The sequence below is a fragment of the Rhinichthys klamathensis genome, unplaced genomic scaffold (genome assembly GCF_029890125.1).
Source record: "Rhinichthys klamathensis goyatoka isolate OS25496 unplaced genomic scaffold, OSU_Roscu_1.1 h1tg000236l_1, whole genome shotgun sequence".
Lineage (NCBI taxonomy): Eukaryota > Metazoa > Chordata > Actinopteri > Cypriniformes > Leuciscidae > Rhinichthys > Rhinichthys klamathensis.
Window position 1 is genome coordinate 1,018,436 of NW_026606759.1, and position 15,511 is coordinate 1,033,946.

General features: G+C 45.5%; 1 protein-coding gene across 1 annotated transcript in view; it reads left to right on the forward strand.

The window, feature by feature from the left end:
* The window catches only part of LOC130099783 (fibrillin-2), a 178,827-nt gene that overhangs the window by 51,760 nt on the left and 111,556 nt on the right, over positions 1-15,511 (forward strand). Inside the window, exons 15-19 of the mRNA XM_056265589.1 lie at positions 3,031-3,084; positions 3,457-3,582; positions 3,871-3,996; positions 7,652-7,771; positions 7,990-8,127. Coding sequence (XP_056121564.1) covers positions 3,031-3,084; positions 3,457-3,582; positions 3,871-3,996; positions 7,652-7,771; positions 7,990-8,127 — 564 coding nt within the window. The remainder of the gene's footprint in view (positions 1-3,030; positions 3,085-3,456; positions 3,583-3,870; positions 3,997-7,651; positions 7,772-7,989; positions 8,128-15,511) is intronic.

Sequence of the window (15,511 nt, forward strand, 5' to 3'; positions counted from 1 at the left end):
ATATCCAGTTCTCCAGTAAAGAATCAACGTTGTTACTAAGCTGAGTTATGTGTCCATCATTCAACAATATGGAAATGTACCGCCACTAAGACCGGCTCTGCTTATTTATTAAATTGTTCTGTTTTCTGTCTAGCATGTATTCCATCCATGTCTTTTTTACTTTAATATTTAATACAGATTATGATCTACGTTCCTGTCAATTGTCTTGTAGCTGCTTTTATTTTCCTGTAGTACATATGTGAGTTGGTTTGAGGACTTTGTTTTGCTAACTGGTTGTTAGATGCAGTTTATTCGAGCTAATGCATTCCACCATCTTCTAATATTAGTTTTTATGAAAATTTGAAACAATTACTAAAGCAGTGTGATTTTAACAAAGAAGTTATTATAATGGGAGACTTTAATATCAACTGGGAAGATAAAACCGTAAGAAAGAATCTCAAACAGATAACTGATCACTTTGATCTGAAGCAAATGATTAATGGGCCTACAAGAATAACTAATTCAACAAGTTCTCAAATTGATTTAATTTTTAGTAACCGAGCAGAGAGAATTTTAAAAACTTTTAATATGTTAACAGGCCTTTCTGATCACAGTTTGATTCTAGTGACCAGAAAATTATCTAGCAAGAGATTCAATTCATTCAGAAGGAAATATGACTCTTATGGCATTCCAAAACGTAAACTAGATGATTTCAGAAAGGCAGTTCATCAGATTGAATGTGAGGATTTATTAATCGGAAAAGATCAGGACGAAGACAGTCAAATATTTTCCAAAAAATTAGAGAGCACTATTAATGATTTCAGTTGTAAACTTAATCCTAAAAATAAAAAATATACTGTCCTTGGATTAATTCAGATATCTTAAAATTAATGAAAAAAACGGGATCTTGCTTTAAAAACAGCAAACAGATCAGAGTTTAGTCATGATAGACAACATTTCGCTATGTTACGGAACAAGGTGGTAAAGTCGTTGAGAAAAGCAAAGGCTGATTTTTTTCTGAGGATAATTAATGAGGCTAGATAGCCTGTATAAAACCAGACCATTCTCAGTTGTAACTGAGTTATGGTCTAGCAAAGCGTCATAGACAAATCATTTCCAGAGGGGCGTCACCAACGGACGTCGCGGATAGACCTAAACCCAATCAGAGCGATGAAGGAGATGACGTATGCAGAGCGGCAGAAACGTCTCAGAGTGTTGTTCTTTGCTCGATTTTTAACTAAAAGGAAACGTTCAAATGGCTTAAAACACACGCGATAGCTGATTGGAACGAGTGATGTTCGACGGCGGCATCCATCTTTGTAATGTAGGCTACAAAATCTGCTTCAAAATCCCAGCGCTGTCGTCATCGTGTAAAGCCCGCCCCAACGCTTCTGATTGGTGCCGCGATTTCGGCGGATTGGAAATGGGCTTGAATGAGCTCTTTGCCAGACTAACTTTCAGAGCAAATCTAAATTTGCCGGAAGTTGTCTCTGGGTTTTCCCAGGCTAGAGGCTAGAAGTAATTCAAAAACAATCTGGAATAAGTTGAGCTACTTAAAAGGTGACAAAAGAAAATATAGGTCTTCACTTGAATTGATGGTTAATGGGAAGCTGACTAACAATCCAGCTAAATTCTTGAAAAACTCGAAGAGTCTGTTGGTTTATTTGTATAGGTTGTATAGTATTTACAGTCATTACGTTCCTGTGTATATTGCGTGAATGACGGGTGGTTGGGCAGATATTGTGTTTTGCGGTAGGTGGTATGCCATACGGAACCGTTGACACTGAAACTGCTTTACCAGTGGGGCTCGACAGCCTTAGTCAAACGGGTTGGCGCGTATGGTCGGGTTGCGGAGAGATTGTGATTAGGTCTCAGCAGCAGGAGGGATGTAGAGGTCAGTAAGCTGGGCTGAGTTGAGTGGGGGATGGAGGGGGGTGACTCTGGGACGCCAGAGTCACTGTCGAGCCCTCTTGAGGTGTCGTGGGCTAGTCGACGAAACACTGAGGACGGAAGGTGCCCACTTGAAGACCCTAGAGATGTCCCCTACTCGGCTAAATCCAGACGGTTGTCGTGCTGGTCCACTAGGGAGACCACACTGTAGTTGCAGCCGTCGTGTGTGCTGACGCGCCAAGTACACTGCAGCCATTAACGCCGGACAGAAGGGGAGTCACACCACCATATGGAAAGAAGCGTAAATGGATGGAGAAGCATAGTTAACTGTAAAGCTAGGTCTTAGTGTTGCTTATCTTGGCGAAAGCCGAGTACAAATCAGCATGAAGTTTTAACATCTACTCTCGTGTAATGGAAATCACCCAGCTGATGTAGCCGAAGCACTAAATTATTATTTTGTTGACTCGGTAGTCACAATTACACAATGTTTTTCCCCTAAGTATACAGAAATTTATACAGTTAATACAGGTGAACAAGCCCTTACTCTAAGGGCAGTCTCTGAATTAGACGTCATAAGGACAATTACATCTCTTAAACCATCCAGAGCAAAGGATGTTGCTCTCTTCTTTTGCCATATCTCTCTCTCTCTCTCTCTCTCTCTCTCTCTCTCTCTCTCTCTCTCTCTCTCTCTCTCTCTCTCTCTCTCTCTCTCTCTCTCTCTCTCTCTCTCTCTCTCTCTCTCTCTCTCTCTTCTCTCTTTCTCTCTCTCTCTCTCTCTCTCTCTCTCTCTCTCTCTTTCTCTCTCTTTCCTTTCTCTCATGTTTACTTTGTTTTAGATAATTCACGTTTATTTATTTTTTATTATTATTATTATTATTTTTATTTTTTTTCATATGATGTGTATATGTGTGATGCTCTGTCTCTGTTTTTAGGGTGACCGTTTAACATTCTGTCAAGGGTCTACAGATGAAAAATAGCCTTTTGGGCTAATTCTGGCACGTTTACATTTATGTTTATCAATGTGCATTGCCCCTGTAAATAAATAAATAATAATAAAAATTTGCAAAAGTGTTAGTCTGATTAAAGAAAATCTGTAAAGCATGTTTTCACACAGATATGAGGTATTGTACACTGCTGTCGTGTGTTCTCTTGCTGTTCTAGCTGAGTTTCAGGCCTTGTGTTCGAGTGGTGCTGGATTTTCTGCTGATGGCAAAGGTAATTCTTCATGTTTTATCCTGGAATTAACTACGTAACTTTTACATCGTTTTACAGTCTGGACGAGCCGAAAGTCAGACAAAATAAACAAACAAAGGTAACACTTTACAGTGTCATTGTTACATGTAGTTACTATAGTAATAACAATAAATTATGCATCATTACATGTGACTAAACCTCAACCAAACCCTAATCTAACACTGTAGTAAGTACATAATATTACTCAGCACTTAAATATATAATTACAGTGTAACAAAGACACCTTAAAATAAAGGGTAACCCAAACAAACTAAACCTGGAATAAGAAAATATTTTTTTACCTTTTAAATGAATGTTTAACTTAATACGATTTTGTGTTTCGTTGTGAGGCAGACATTAATGAGTGTGCTCTGGATCCTGATATCTGCCCTAATGGAGTGTGTGAGAACCTCCGAGGAAGTTTCCGCTGCGTCTGCAACAGCGGCTATGAAAGTGACCCGTCTGGCAGAAGCTGTCTGGGTCAGTCGACCTTTACAATGCACAGATGAGTTTCTCTACACCACTCTCACCTGTGGGGATAACATTCAGCACCGTTGAATTCATACAGTTCTACCATTTTAAATATCCATTTAAGGCAAATTGATGTAAATTGACAACACTGTAGTGGTTTCCTGAAGGAATATTGCTGTACAGTGTAAAAAAAGAATAAGAGAGGCTATACGATGTGGAATTACATTAGTCAAATGTTATGTGATGTGTGTGATGACCCAGCGTCCTCCTCTCAGGGTTTGCCGTCTGTGTCTGCAGATATCGATGAATGTGTGGTGAACAGTCTCCTGTGTGATCCCGGGCTGTGCCGTAATGCTCCCGGGAGCTACAGCTGCACCTGCCCGGCCGGATACTCCTTCAGACGCGACACCGAGACCTGCGAGGGTCAGTTACTCAGGCTCTTCTGTCGCTTCAGTCCTTTCGTTTCAGGTCCCTATGTATGTAGAAACATGCTGTAAATTCCAGAGGCAGGTGTTTACAGTATTAAACCCCAAATCAGACATGCCTTGCGTGCCCTCACATGTCTGGTGAAGTAGATCAGTGGTACACTGGTTTATTTTTTAATGTTTTTGAAAGAAGTTTCTTCTGCTCACTAAGGCTGCATTTATTTGATAAAAAATACAGTAAAAACAGTAATATAGTGAAAAATGATTACAATTTTAAATACTGTTCTAATAACTTCTATATGTAATTTATATCCTGTGATCAAAGCTAAATTTCCAGCATTATTACTCCAGTCTTCAGTGTCACATGATCCTTCAGAAATCACTCTAATACGATGAAACATTTCAGATTTATTATCAATGTTGAAACAGTTCTGCTGCTTCATATTTTTGTGTAAACCTTGAAAAGAACAACATTATTTTGAAATAGAATATTTTTGTAACGTAGTCCACTGAAGCAAGTTGCAGTGAACCCAAATTCAGTTTTATTGAACAAACTAAATACAAACTATAGGCTTGACTTGACATGACATAACATGATTTAAGTCATAAACATGAAACATGAAACTCGCCACCAGGGGTTACACCAGGAAAACACTAAACATGATGGCAAGGGAATCACATGACAAGACATGAAACAATAACCAAAACTAGACGTTACACTTTTGCAACATTAATACATGTTTACTGTCACTTTTGACCAATGTAGTGCATCCTTGCTGAATAAAATTATTAATTTATTTATAAAAAAAACATACTTAACTCAAGCTTTTGAATGGTAGTCTATCATGGTTTCCACAAAAATATGAAGCAGCTCAACTGTTTTCAACATTGATAATAATCAGAAATGTTTCTCGAGCATCATATTAGAGTGATTTCTGAAGGCTCATGCGACTCTGAAGACTGGAGTAATGATGCTGAAAATTCAGCTTTGATCACAAGAATACATTACATCTTAACATATATTCACATAGAAAACGTTCCTCACATCAGTCAGATCATTTAAAGTGGACCTATTATGCCCCTTTTTCCAAGAATAGCCCACAGATCATTTATTATACCATGTTATAAATGCCCATGGGTGGAAGGAAAAACAGGCTTTTTTTTGTGCATGTATGTTTTAAATGCAAATGAGCTTCTGCTCTGCCCTCTTTCCAGAAGAGGCGGGTCTTTATCGCGGTCACGCTTACGTGACCGCGATATCATGAAAGTTTATTATCTGCATGCATTTTAAAATCATATCAGTCTAAACCTCTGATATATCGTTATGTCAAGTCATCCTCATTTATATAGCGCTTTTAACAAAGTAGATTGTTTCAAAGTTTCAATTGCTTTACAGAGATAAACATATAATTTAAGGTAACAGAGATTGGTTTACATGTCTGTAAACAGCAAGTAAAGAAATTGCATGTGTATATACACTCACCTAAAGGATTATTAGGAACACCTGTTCAATTTCTCATTAATGCAATTATCTAATCAACCAATCACATGGCAGTTGCTTCAATGCATTTAGGGGTGTGGTCCTGGTCAAGACAATCTCCTGAACTCCAAACTGAATGTCAGAATGGGAAAGAAAGGTGATTTAAGCAATTTTGAGCGTGGCATGGTTGTTGGTGCCAGACGGGCCGGTCTGAGTATTTCACAATCTGCTCATTTACTGGGATTTTCACGCACAACCATTTCTAGGGTTTACAAAGAATGGTGTGTAAAGGGAAAAACATCCAGTATGCGGCAGTCCTGTGGGCGAAAATGCCTTGTTGATGCTAGAGGTCAGAGGAGAATGGGCCGACTGATTCAAGCTGATAGAAGAGCAACTTTGACTGAAATAACCACTCGTTACAACCGAGGTATGCAGCAAAGCATTTGTGAAGCCACAACACGCACAACCTTGAGGCGGATGGGCTACAACAGCAGAAGACCCCACCGGGTACCACTCATCCCCACTACAAATAGGAAAAAGAGGCTACAATTTGCAAGAGCTCACCAAAATTGAACAGTTGAAGACTGGAAAAATGTTGCCTGGTCTGATGAGTCTCGATTTCTGTTGAGACATTCAGATGTTAGAGTCAGAATTTGGCGTAAACAGAATGAGAACATGGAACCATCATGCCTTGTTACCACTGTGCAGGCTGGTGGTGGTGGTGTAATGGTGTGGATGATGTTTTCTTGGCACACTTTAGGCCCCTTAGTGCCAATTGGGCATCGTTTAAATGCCACGGCCTACCTGAGCATTGTTTCTGACCATGTCCATCCCTTTATGGCCACCATGTACCCATCCTCTGATGGCTTCTTCCCGCAGGATAATGCACCATGTCACAAAGCTCGAATCATTTCAAATTGGTTTCTTGAACATGACAATGAGTTCACTGTACTAAAATGGCCCCCATCAAATCCCACAAATCTCCATCAACTGCAAGATGCTATCCTATCAATATGGGCCAACATTTCTAAAGAATGCTTTCAGCACCTTGTTGAATCAATGCCACGTAGAATTAAGGCAGTTCTGAAGGCGAAAGGGGGTCAAACACAGTATTAGTATGGTGTTCCTAATAATCCTTTAGGTGAGTGTAAGATCTGTGTATTAAAGCAGCGTAATATACAGTACTTACTGATATATATGCTGTTAATATGAATCAGATAAAAAAAAACAGAAAATCACTCACTGCTCTTGATTGAATAACTTTAGTTGCTTTAATAAGAATACAACATTACGTGAATGCTGCTGTTAAATGCTCTGGCGAGGAGATTAACATGGCGGACTGTGTACAGCTCACTGAGGGGCGGAGCTATGCTAATATGGCAGATTCTGTGCCAGTCGTGTGCAATGTGACGGCACATTGGACACATTCCTGAACGGCTCTTTTTGAGACACTTGCCCAAGCAGAGGCCGATTGCGATGAAGGCTGTCCCAATTCGAAGGCTCCTCCAAATGCGTCCTCCGTTTCCCGTGAACGTTTTCTCGTTTGCCTACCCCAGAATTCAGTTGCTCCAGTGACGAGAGGATTTTCTTTTGAGAAATTGCCGAATTACACTATAAAATGTAAGTATTGGGTTTCAACTAACTCAAGTATCCAATGATACTAATGTAAAAAAAAAAAAAACACTTTAAAGCTGTTCAAATGGTGACTTATATATTACTAAGATGCGATTATATATAGCTTATACTCTATATTATATACAGAAATTGACAGTGGTGAACATATTTAGACAGTTTGTGAACCCTGCTTTGGTTTCAGACAGTTTAATATAACTTTCAAAAAAGTCTAGTACAAACGTTACAGTCACTCATCAACGGCAGCTGTCACAGATGCTAGGTGATAAGAACAGTCCCCCGTAGGCTAGACCTTCCCATTAAACAACTCTCGTTCCCACCTTCGTGGCCTTTGAAGGATGCAGCCTCTGAATTGGGGCACAGCCACTGTTTCAGACTGATGGGGAAAATAACAAATGGAGTGGATGGATTTTTATCACTATGGTTGTGTACACACTGCAGACACATAATTATGTTCAAAAACAATTTAAAAGTGAATGTTTGATAATAGGTCCCCTTCAACCTTTCAGATTGTCAAAACTATCAGTGTTCTGTTCTCCAGACGTGAATGAGTGTGCGAGCGGGCCGTGTGTTAATGGAGTCTGTAAGAACAGTGCGGGCTCCTTCTCCTGCGAGTGCTCACTCGGAAGTAAACTGGACTCCACTGGACTTTTATGTTTTGGTAAATGTACATGTTAAATCATGCGCACACACTCCTCAAGATGATTTTAATTTCATGATTCACATATGTTGGGGTGGGGTTAACAAATTTAAAAGAAATGTATTTTAATTTGTTTAAATGTTTTTCTATTTAAAAAAAAAGCCTGCCTACTGTGTTATTTTTCTTGTCTGTTATTGTGTGAGTATTTTGATTGTGCTGATGGAGTTTTATTCCCACAGACAGTTTGAAGGGCACGTGCTGGTTAACCCTCCAGGACGGCCGCTGTGAAGTGAACATTAATGGAGCTACACTGAGGTCACAGTGCTGTGCCACGCTGGGAGCGGCCTGGGGAAGCCCATGCGAACCATGTCAAACCGGTATGAAAACACTGTGCTGCTTACTGTACTGAGTTCGAGAAGCATGAGTACTACTGTACTAGACACTACTGTTGAAAAGGTTGGGTTGGTAAGAATTTTTTTTAATGATTTTTAAAAAAGGTCTCATGTTCATTTAGTGCTTTGTAAGTAATCAGCAATATTTTAAAATGTATACGATGTTTAATAGGCAGCCAATGCAGTGTTGACAGAACCGGGCTAATATGGTCATACTTCCTGGTCCTGGTAAGAACTCGAGCTGCTGCGTTTTGGACCAGCTGTAGTTTGTTTATTAAGCGTGCAGGGCAACCACCCAGTAGAGCATTTCTGTCAGGATCACTATCGTCAAATACGATTGACAGTTAGCATACAGTATGGATTGGCGGTGTGGTTCTGTTCTGGGCGAGAACTCTAGCATGTTAAGAGCAGCAATAACCCCCCTTAGGGGAAACACAACAGAATCAACGTGAATGTATTGCAGATATCATTAATTCAAGATTTTAAAATACAACATAATTCAAAAATTTATTCTGATTTAAGGGGAATCAGCTCCTGAGAAACGCGACAGCTGCTGATAATACTGAAGAGCTTATGTATACAGTGATAGGCGTCATATTCCTATAGGTAGAGGATCAGCTGATAATACTGAAGAGCTTATATATGTATACAGTGATAGGCGTCATATTCCTATAGGTAGAGGATCAGCTGATAATACTGAAGAGCTTATATATGAGTACAGTGATAGGCGTCATATTCCTATAGGTAGAGGATCAGCTGAGAGTCACTGATGTGAGCTTGACAAACGTGACCTGCCAGAACTGACGCTATGCTTAATTACAATAATCTAGCCTTGAGGTCATGAACGCATGAACTAACTGTTCCGCATTTGTCAATGAGAGCATATGACGTAATTTATATATATTTTTAAGACGGAAAAATACGTTTTTACAGATGCTAGAAACGTGACTTTCAAATGAATGATTGGTATCAAAGAGCACACACAGGTTCCTAACCGAGGACGAAGACTTGACAGAGCAGCCATCAAGTGTTAGACAGTATTCCAGGTTATTACGTGTGGAAGTTTTTTGGCCAATAATTCGAATATCTGTTTTTTCAGAATTTAGTAGTAGGAAATTACTAGTCATCCAGTTTTTTATATCAGCTATGCATTCCGTTAATTTTGTGAATTGGTAAGTTTCGTCAGGGGGTGAAGAAATATAGAGCTGAGTATCATCAGCATAACAGTGAAAACTAATGCCATGCTTCCTAATGATATCTCCCAAGGGTAGCATGTACAGAGTGAACAGCAACGGTCCTAGTACTAAGCCTTGTGGTACGCCATACTGAACTTGTGATCGATAAGACATCTCTTCATTTACTGCTACAAACTGATAACGGTCAGATAAGTATGATTTAAACCATGCTAATGTAATTCCACTAATGCCAACATAATTTTCGTGTCTATTTAAAAGAATGTTGTGGTCGATGGTATCAAATGCAGCACTAAGATCGAGTAACACTAATAGAGAGATACAACCGCGATCGGATGATAAGAGCAAATCATTTGTGACTCTAACGAGAGCTGTCTCGGTACTATGGTACGGTCTAAATCCCGACTGGAAATCCTTGCAGATACCATTTCTTTCTAAAAAGGAACATAGTTGTGAGGATACTGCCTTTTCTAGTATCTTTGATAGAAAAGGTAGATTCGAGATCGGCCTGTAATTGACTAATTCTGTTGGATCAAGTTGCGTTTTTTTAACAACCGGTTTAATCATAGCCAGCTTAAAAGTTTTTGGTACGTATCCTAATGACAAAGATGAATTAATGATATTAAGAAGAGGATCTATGACCTCTGGAAGCATCTCTTTCATTAGCTTAGTCGGTGTAGGGTCTAATATTACCAGTACATGTTGTCGATTTAACGAGTTTAGAAAATTATTCCTCTCCTATAGCAATGAATGAATCGATATTTTTAGTAGTGATGGGACGTTTGATACCGGGGCTCCGACGCAGTTTTCAAAGCACTATTGTATCGCACACTGTATGCTTGTATCGAAATGACAATACCACGTAGTATCGGAAGGTCGGCACAGCTGCTTTGAAAAGAAATTGGCGCTTCGTGAGAATCGCAACTTCATCTGATGCATAAAAAGGGAATTGATTATGGAGGTGGGATTATTTAAATGATTTAACACTACACTTCCCTACAACATTTATATATTTTTAAAAACGAACACCCAAAATATTTTTTCAATTACTATAATTATGATCACATACTTGTATATTTTATATTATTGATCGATATGTGAATCCGTTGACCAGGCTACATATGACACGAGATGTGGTCTCATTGGCACAAATTAATTTAGATGTGATTAGATCAGAAGAGAGAACGTCTCGGTTACTGATGTAACCCTCGTTCCCTGAAGGAGGGAACGGGAGACGTGACGACGACGTGACGACGTTAGGGGATCACTTCAGGGAGTATCTAAAGAACAAGCCAATGAACGTTGGCGTGCGTGAACGTGTCACGCGTCCCCGCCCCGCAGCGCGGGTATAAAACAGGAAGCGGGCGCGCGCACACACTGTTTTTCGCTGAGGAGCCGAGATAGTGACGGCCGTACAGCGATGGTCAGCAACTGTGGCGGCGGGACGTCACGTCTCCCGTTCCCTCCTTCAGGGAACGAGGGTTACATCAGTAACTGAGACGTTCCCTTTCAGTCGCTCACATTCGACGTGACGTCGACGTGACGACGTTAGGGGATCCCATGGAAAACGCCATCGGTTGCTGCCACATCCAGCGCCCTACGCAAGACTCTGAGACCCCCAACTGCTTGGACGGAAGATCTGCGTAGAGGGAGTCAACTGCTGTTCCATATACCCATACAGTGAACTCTTGGATAACACTGGGAAGCGTGCCTTCCCGGGGGAAGGGGACGCTGCGGAAGCCACATCCTGCCCGAAGGGAGGTAACATGTGGAGAATACACATATGGACTGGCTGGTAGGGGCAGTGCAACATATGGAATGTCACTGGGGTGGCTCCAGCCTAAGAAGGGGGAGGCTACACCAGACAGTGACGGCAGAGCGAGCTCTGCCAAGGGAAAGACACGGGCTCACCGCAGGGAGCTGGTTGTGGAAGAATACTCATTTGGAGCAAAACTCGACTGGAGCAAAAAGCGCACGTATCCGCTCAGTGGAGGGGAGTGGCGCAGCAAGCCAACACTAGAGCGGGAACTTCGGTGTTACCGGCTGGTTGAAGCGAGCACACAGGAAGAAACCGGCTCAACACGTAGGCTATAAAACCTAGCGAGCATGTTAGGTGTCGCCCAGCCCGCAGCTCTACAGATATCTGTCAGCGAGGCGCCGTGTGCCAGCGCCCAAGAAGAAGCGACACTCCTAGTGGAGTGGGCTCTCAACCCGGGCGGGCAAGGCACGCCTTGGGATTCATAAGCCAAGGCGATGGCATCCACTATCCAGTGGGCCATCCTCTGCTTGGAGACAGCCTTTCCCTTCTGCTGGCCTCCGTAACAGACGAAGAGCTGATCTGAGGTCCTGAGGCTTTGCGTTCTGTCCACGTACAGGCGCAGAGCGCGGACGGGACAGAGAAAAGCCAGGGCTGGGTCTGCCTCCTCCGAAGGCAGCGCTTGCAGGTTCACCACCTGGTCCCGGAAGGTAGTGGTAGGAACCTTGGGCACGTATCCGGGCTGGGGTCTCAGGATCACGTGAGAGTTAGCCGGGCCGAATTCTAGGCATGATTCTGTCGACCGAAAATGCATGCAAATCCCCTACCCTCTTGATGGAGGCCAATGCAACCAGGAGTACTGTTTTACAGGACAGAATTTTTAACTCAGCTGACTGCAAAGGCTCAAAGGGTGGTCTCTGAAGTGCCGAAAGGACCAGAGACAAATCCCAAGAGGGTATAGAGAGTGGGTGAGGAGGATTCAATCTCCTCGCCGGGGGGCGAGGAGACTGAATCCTCCTCACCCACTCTCTATACGATTCCTGCCTGATCGTCAGGAATCTGACGATCAGGTCGTGCTTTCCCAACGACTTACCTTCAACTGCATCGTGATGTGCGGCAATAGCGGCAACATACACTTTAAGGGTGGAAGGAGACAGCCTTCGCTCCAACCCATCTTGCAGGAAGGAAAGCACGGCTCTGATCGAGCAAGTTCGGGGGTTCTCCTCGTGAGAAGAACACCAATCAACGAATAGGTTCCACTTCAATGCATAGAGGCGCCTCGTAGAGGGGGCTCTAGCGGAAGTGATGGTGTCAACTACCGCTGGGGGTAGGTCACCAACAACCTCCGCGTCCCGTCCAGGGACCAGACATAGAGTTTCCAGAGGTCTGGACGCGGTTGCCACAGGGTGCCCCATCTCTGAGAGAGCAGGTCCTCTCTCAGAGGGATGGGCCAGGGAGGGGCTGTCGCGAGGAGCACTAGTTCTGGGAACCAGGTCCGGTTGGGCCAATACGGCGCAACTAACAAGACCTGCTCCTCGTCCTCCCTGACTTTGCATAAGGTCTGTGCCAGAAGGCTCACTGGGGGAAACGCATACTTGCGAAGACCCTGGGGCCAGCTGTGTGCCAGAGCATCCGTGCCGAGGGTCCCCTCGGTCAGGGAATAGAAGAACCGGCAGTGAGACGTGTCCGGGGCGGCAAACAGATCTATCTGTGCGGTCCCGAAGCGCCTGAAAATCAGCTGGACCACCTGGGGATGGAGTCGCCATTCTCCCGGTAGCACCTGCTGCCGTGAGAGCTCGTCGGCTGCACGGTTGAGCAGGCCCGGAATGTAAACGGCACGAAGCGACCTCAGATGCTTCTGACTCCAAAGGAGGAGATGGCGGGCGAGTTGTGACAAGCGGCGGGAGCGTAGACCACCCTGATGGTTGATGTACGCACCGGTCGCAGTGTTGTCCGTACGGACCAGTACATGCTTGCCTTGTAGCGACGTTTTGAAGCGGCCCAACGCAAGATGTACTGCTAACAACTCGAGGCAGTTGATGTGCCAATGCAGTTGAGGCCCCGTCCACAGACCTGAAGCTGCATGCCCGTTTTACGTGGCCCCCCAGCCGGTGGCAGAGGCATCCGTGGTGACCACAGAGTGCCTGGACACTTGTTCTAGGGGAACACCTGCCCGTAGGAACGACGGGTCCGACCACAAGCTGATAGTTTGGCGACAGTGCGGGGTTATTTGGACCCGGCACAAGCCGCTCTGCCACGCCCATCTCGGGACTCGATCGTGGAGCCAGCGTTGGAGCGGTCTCATATGAAGCAATTCTAGTGGCGTTACCTCTGCTGCAGATGCCATATGCCCCAGGAGCCTCTGAAATAGTTTCAGTGGTGCCGCTGTTCTGCGTCTGAGCGTGCTCACGCAGTTCAACACTGACTGGACGCGGGCCTCGGTGAGGCGAGCTGTCATGTTGATCGAGTCCAACTCCATACCGAGAAAAGAGATCCTCTGCCCGTGGGTGAGTTTGCTCTTTTCCCAGTTGACCCGAAGCCCTAGGTGGCTGAGGTGACTGAGCACCATGTCCCTGTGTTCGCACAACTGCTCTCTCAACTGGGCGAGAATAAGCCAGTCGTCGAGGTAGTTGAGAATGCGAACACCACGCTTGCACATGGGAGCAATGGCCGCCTCCGCGACTTTCGTGAAGACATGGGGCGACAGGGCCAGCCCGAAGGGTAAGACTTTGTACTGATATGCCCGTCCCTCGAACGCAAAGCGAAGAAACGGTCTGTGTCGAGGGAGAATCGAGACATGAAAGTACGCGTCCTTCAGGTCGATCGCTGAAAACCAATCTTGGGGACGGATGCATTTGAAAATGCGTTTCTGCGTAAGCATCTTGAAGGGTAGCCTGTGAAGGGACCGATTCAGGACGCGCACGTCCAAGATTGTCCGTAACCCACCTCCTTTCTTGGGTACAATGAAGTACGGGCTGTAGAAGCCGGTCTTCATATCGGCTGGAGGGACTGGCTCGATCGCGTCCTTCGCCAGTAGGACTGCAATCTCCGCCCTGAGAACAGGGGCACTGTCCACCTGAACACGGGTGAACAGAATGCCCCTTGAACCCATGGGGACGCCGGGCGAACTGAATCCCATAGCCGAGTCTGACAGTACGGATGAGCCAGCGAGACGGGCTGGGAAGCGCTGGCCAGGCTCCCAGACACCGCGCAAGCGGGACCAACGGCATCACAGACGTCCCCGGGGTGGGGCAGCGTGTGGGGTCTGAGTGTGTGGTGCAACACGTATGCATAGCGTCGTCGACCGCCAAGCGCGCCCTCTTGGGACCCAGAAGTTTCAGAAATTGCTCTTTTGTTGAAAATGTGGGTACCACTGGCCCGTGGGTCAGTGGCGGAACAGAAAGAAAAGGAAACAAAAGATTCTCCGCCCGGCCCTCCACCGCGAGAAGGAGTGGTGCCTTCACCACCTCCTGAAGAGCAACTTGGTCCACCTCTGGGTCGCCCGTCTCATGGTCGCTTGCACCTGCGCTTGCCTCCTGGTCTGGCAGCGGCCTGGACGGGCGTGGTCAACTTCCTGCGGCCTGCTCCACGCTGAGGCCTGGATGGTGGCTGCTGCTGCTGAGGCTTAGCGGGAGCGGAGGACGCCGCAGGAGGTCGACCTCGGCGACGAGCGGACGGAGGGTCTGCGGCCGGCGGACGGGTGGGAGCAGCAGCGGTCCGCCGGGGCAGGATGTGTTGGATGGCCTCCGTCTGCTTCTGGGCGGCCGAGAACTGTTGGGCAAAGCTCTCGACCGCGTTGCCGAATAACCCAACCTGGGAGAGAGGGGCATCCAGGAACCTATATTTATCAGTGTCCCTCATGTCCACCAGGTTGAGCCAAAGGTGGCGTTCCTGGACCACCAAGGTGGACATCGCCTGACCGACTGAACGTGCGGTCAGGCTCGGAGAGCGAGGTCAGTTGCCACACGGAGCTCCCGGAGGAGCTCTGGGTCAGCACCACCCTCGTTCATGTCCATGAGTGCCTGGGCCTGGTGGACCTGCAGAAGCGCCATGGCATGGAGGGCGGAAGCAGCCTGTCCACAGGCTCTGTAAGCCTTCGCCGTGAGACCGGACGAAAACTTGCACGCCTTGGACGGGAGGCGTGGATTGCCCCGCCAGGAGGAAGCGGACGCCGGACACAGTTGCATCGCGACGGGATGCTCCACCGGCGGAATATCCACATACCCCTTAGCTGCTCCGCCGTCGAGGGTGGTGAGGGGGGAGGAGCCACTAGGATGACTTCTGCACTATACGGCGCCGGCCACGTCCTGGTAACCTCCTCATGCACTTCCGGAAAGAATGGTACTGGGGCGGCGCGCTGAAAACCAGCACGGCCCGCCCCGAGAAACCAATCGTCCAACAGAGAAGGTTCGGGACGTGG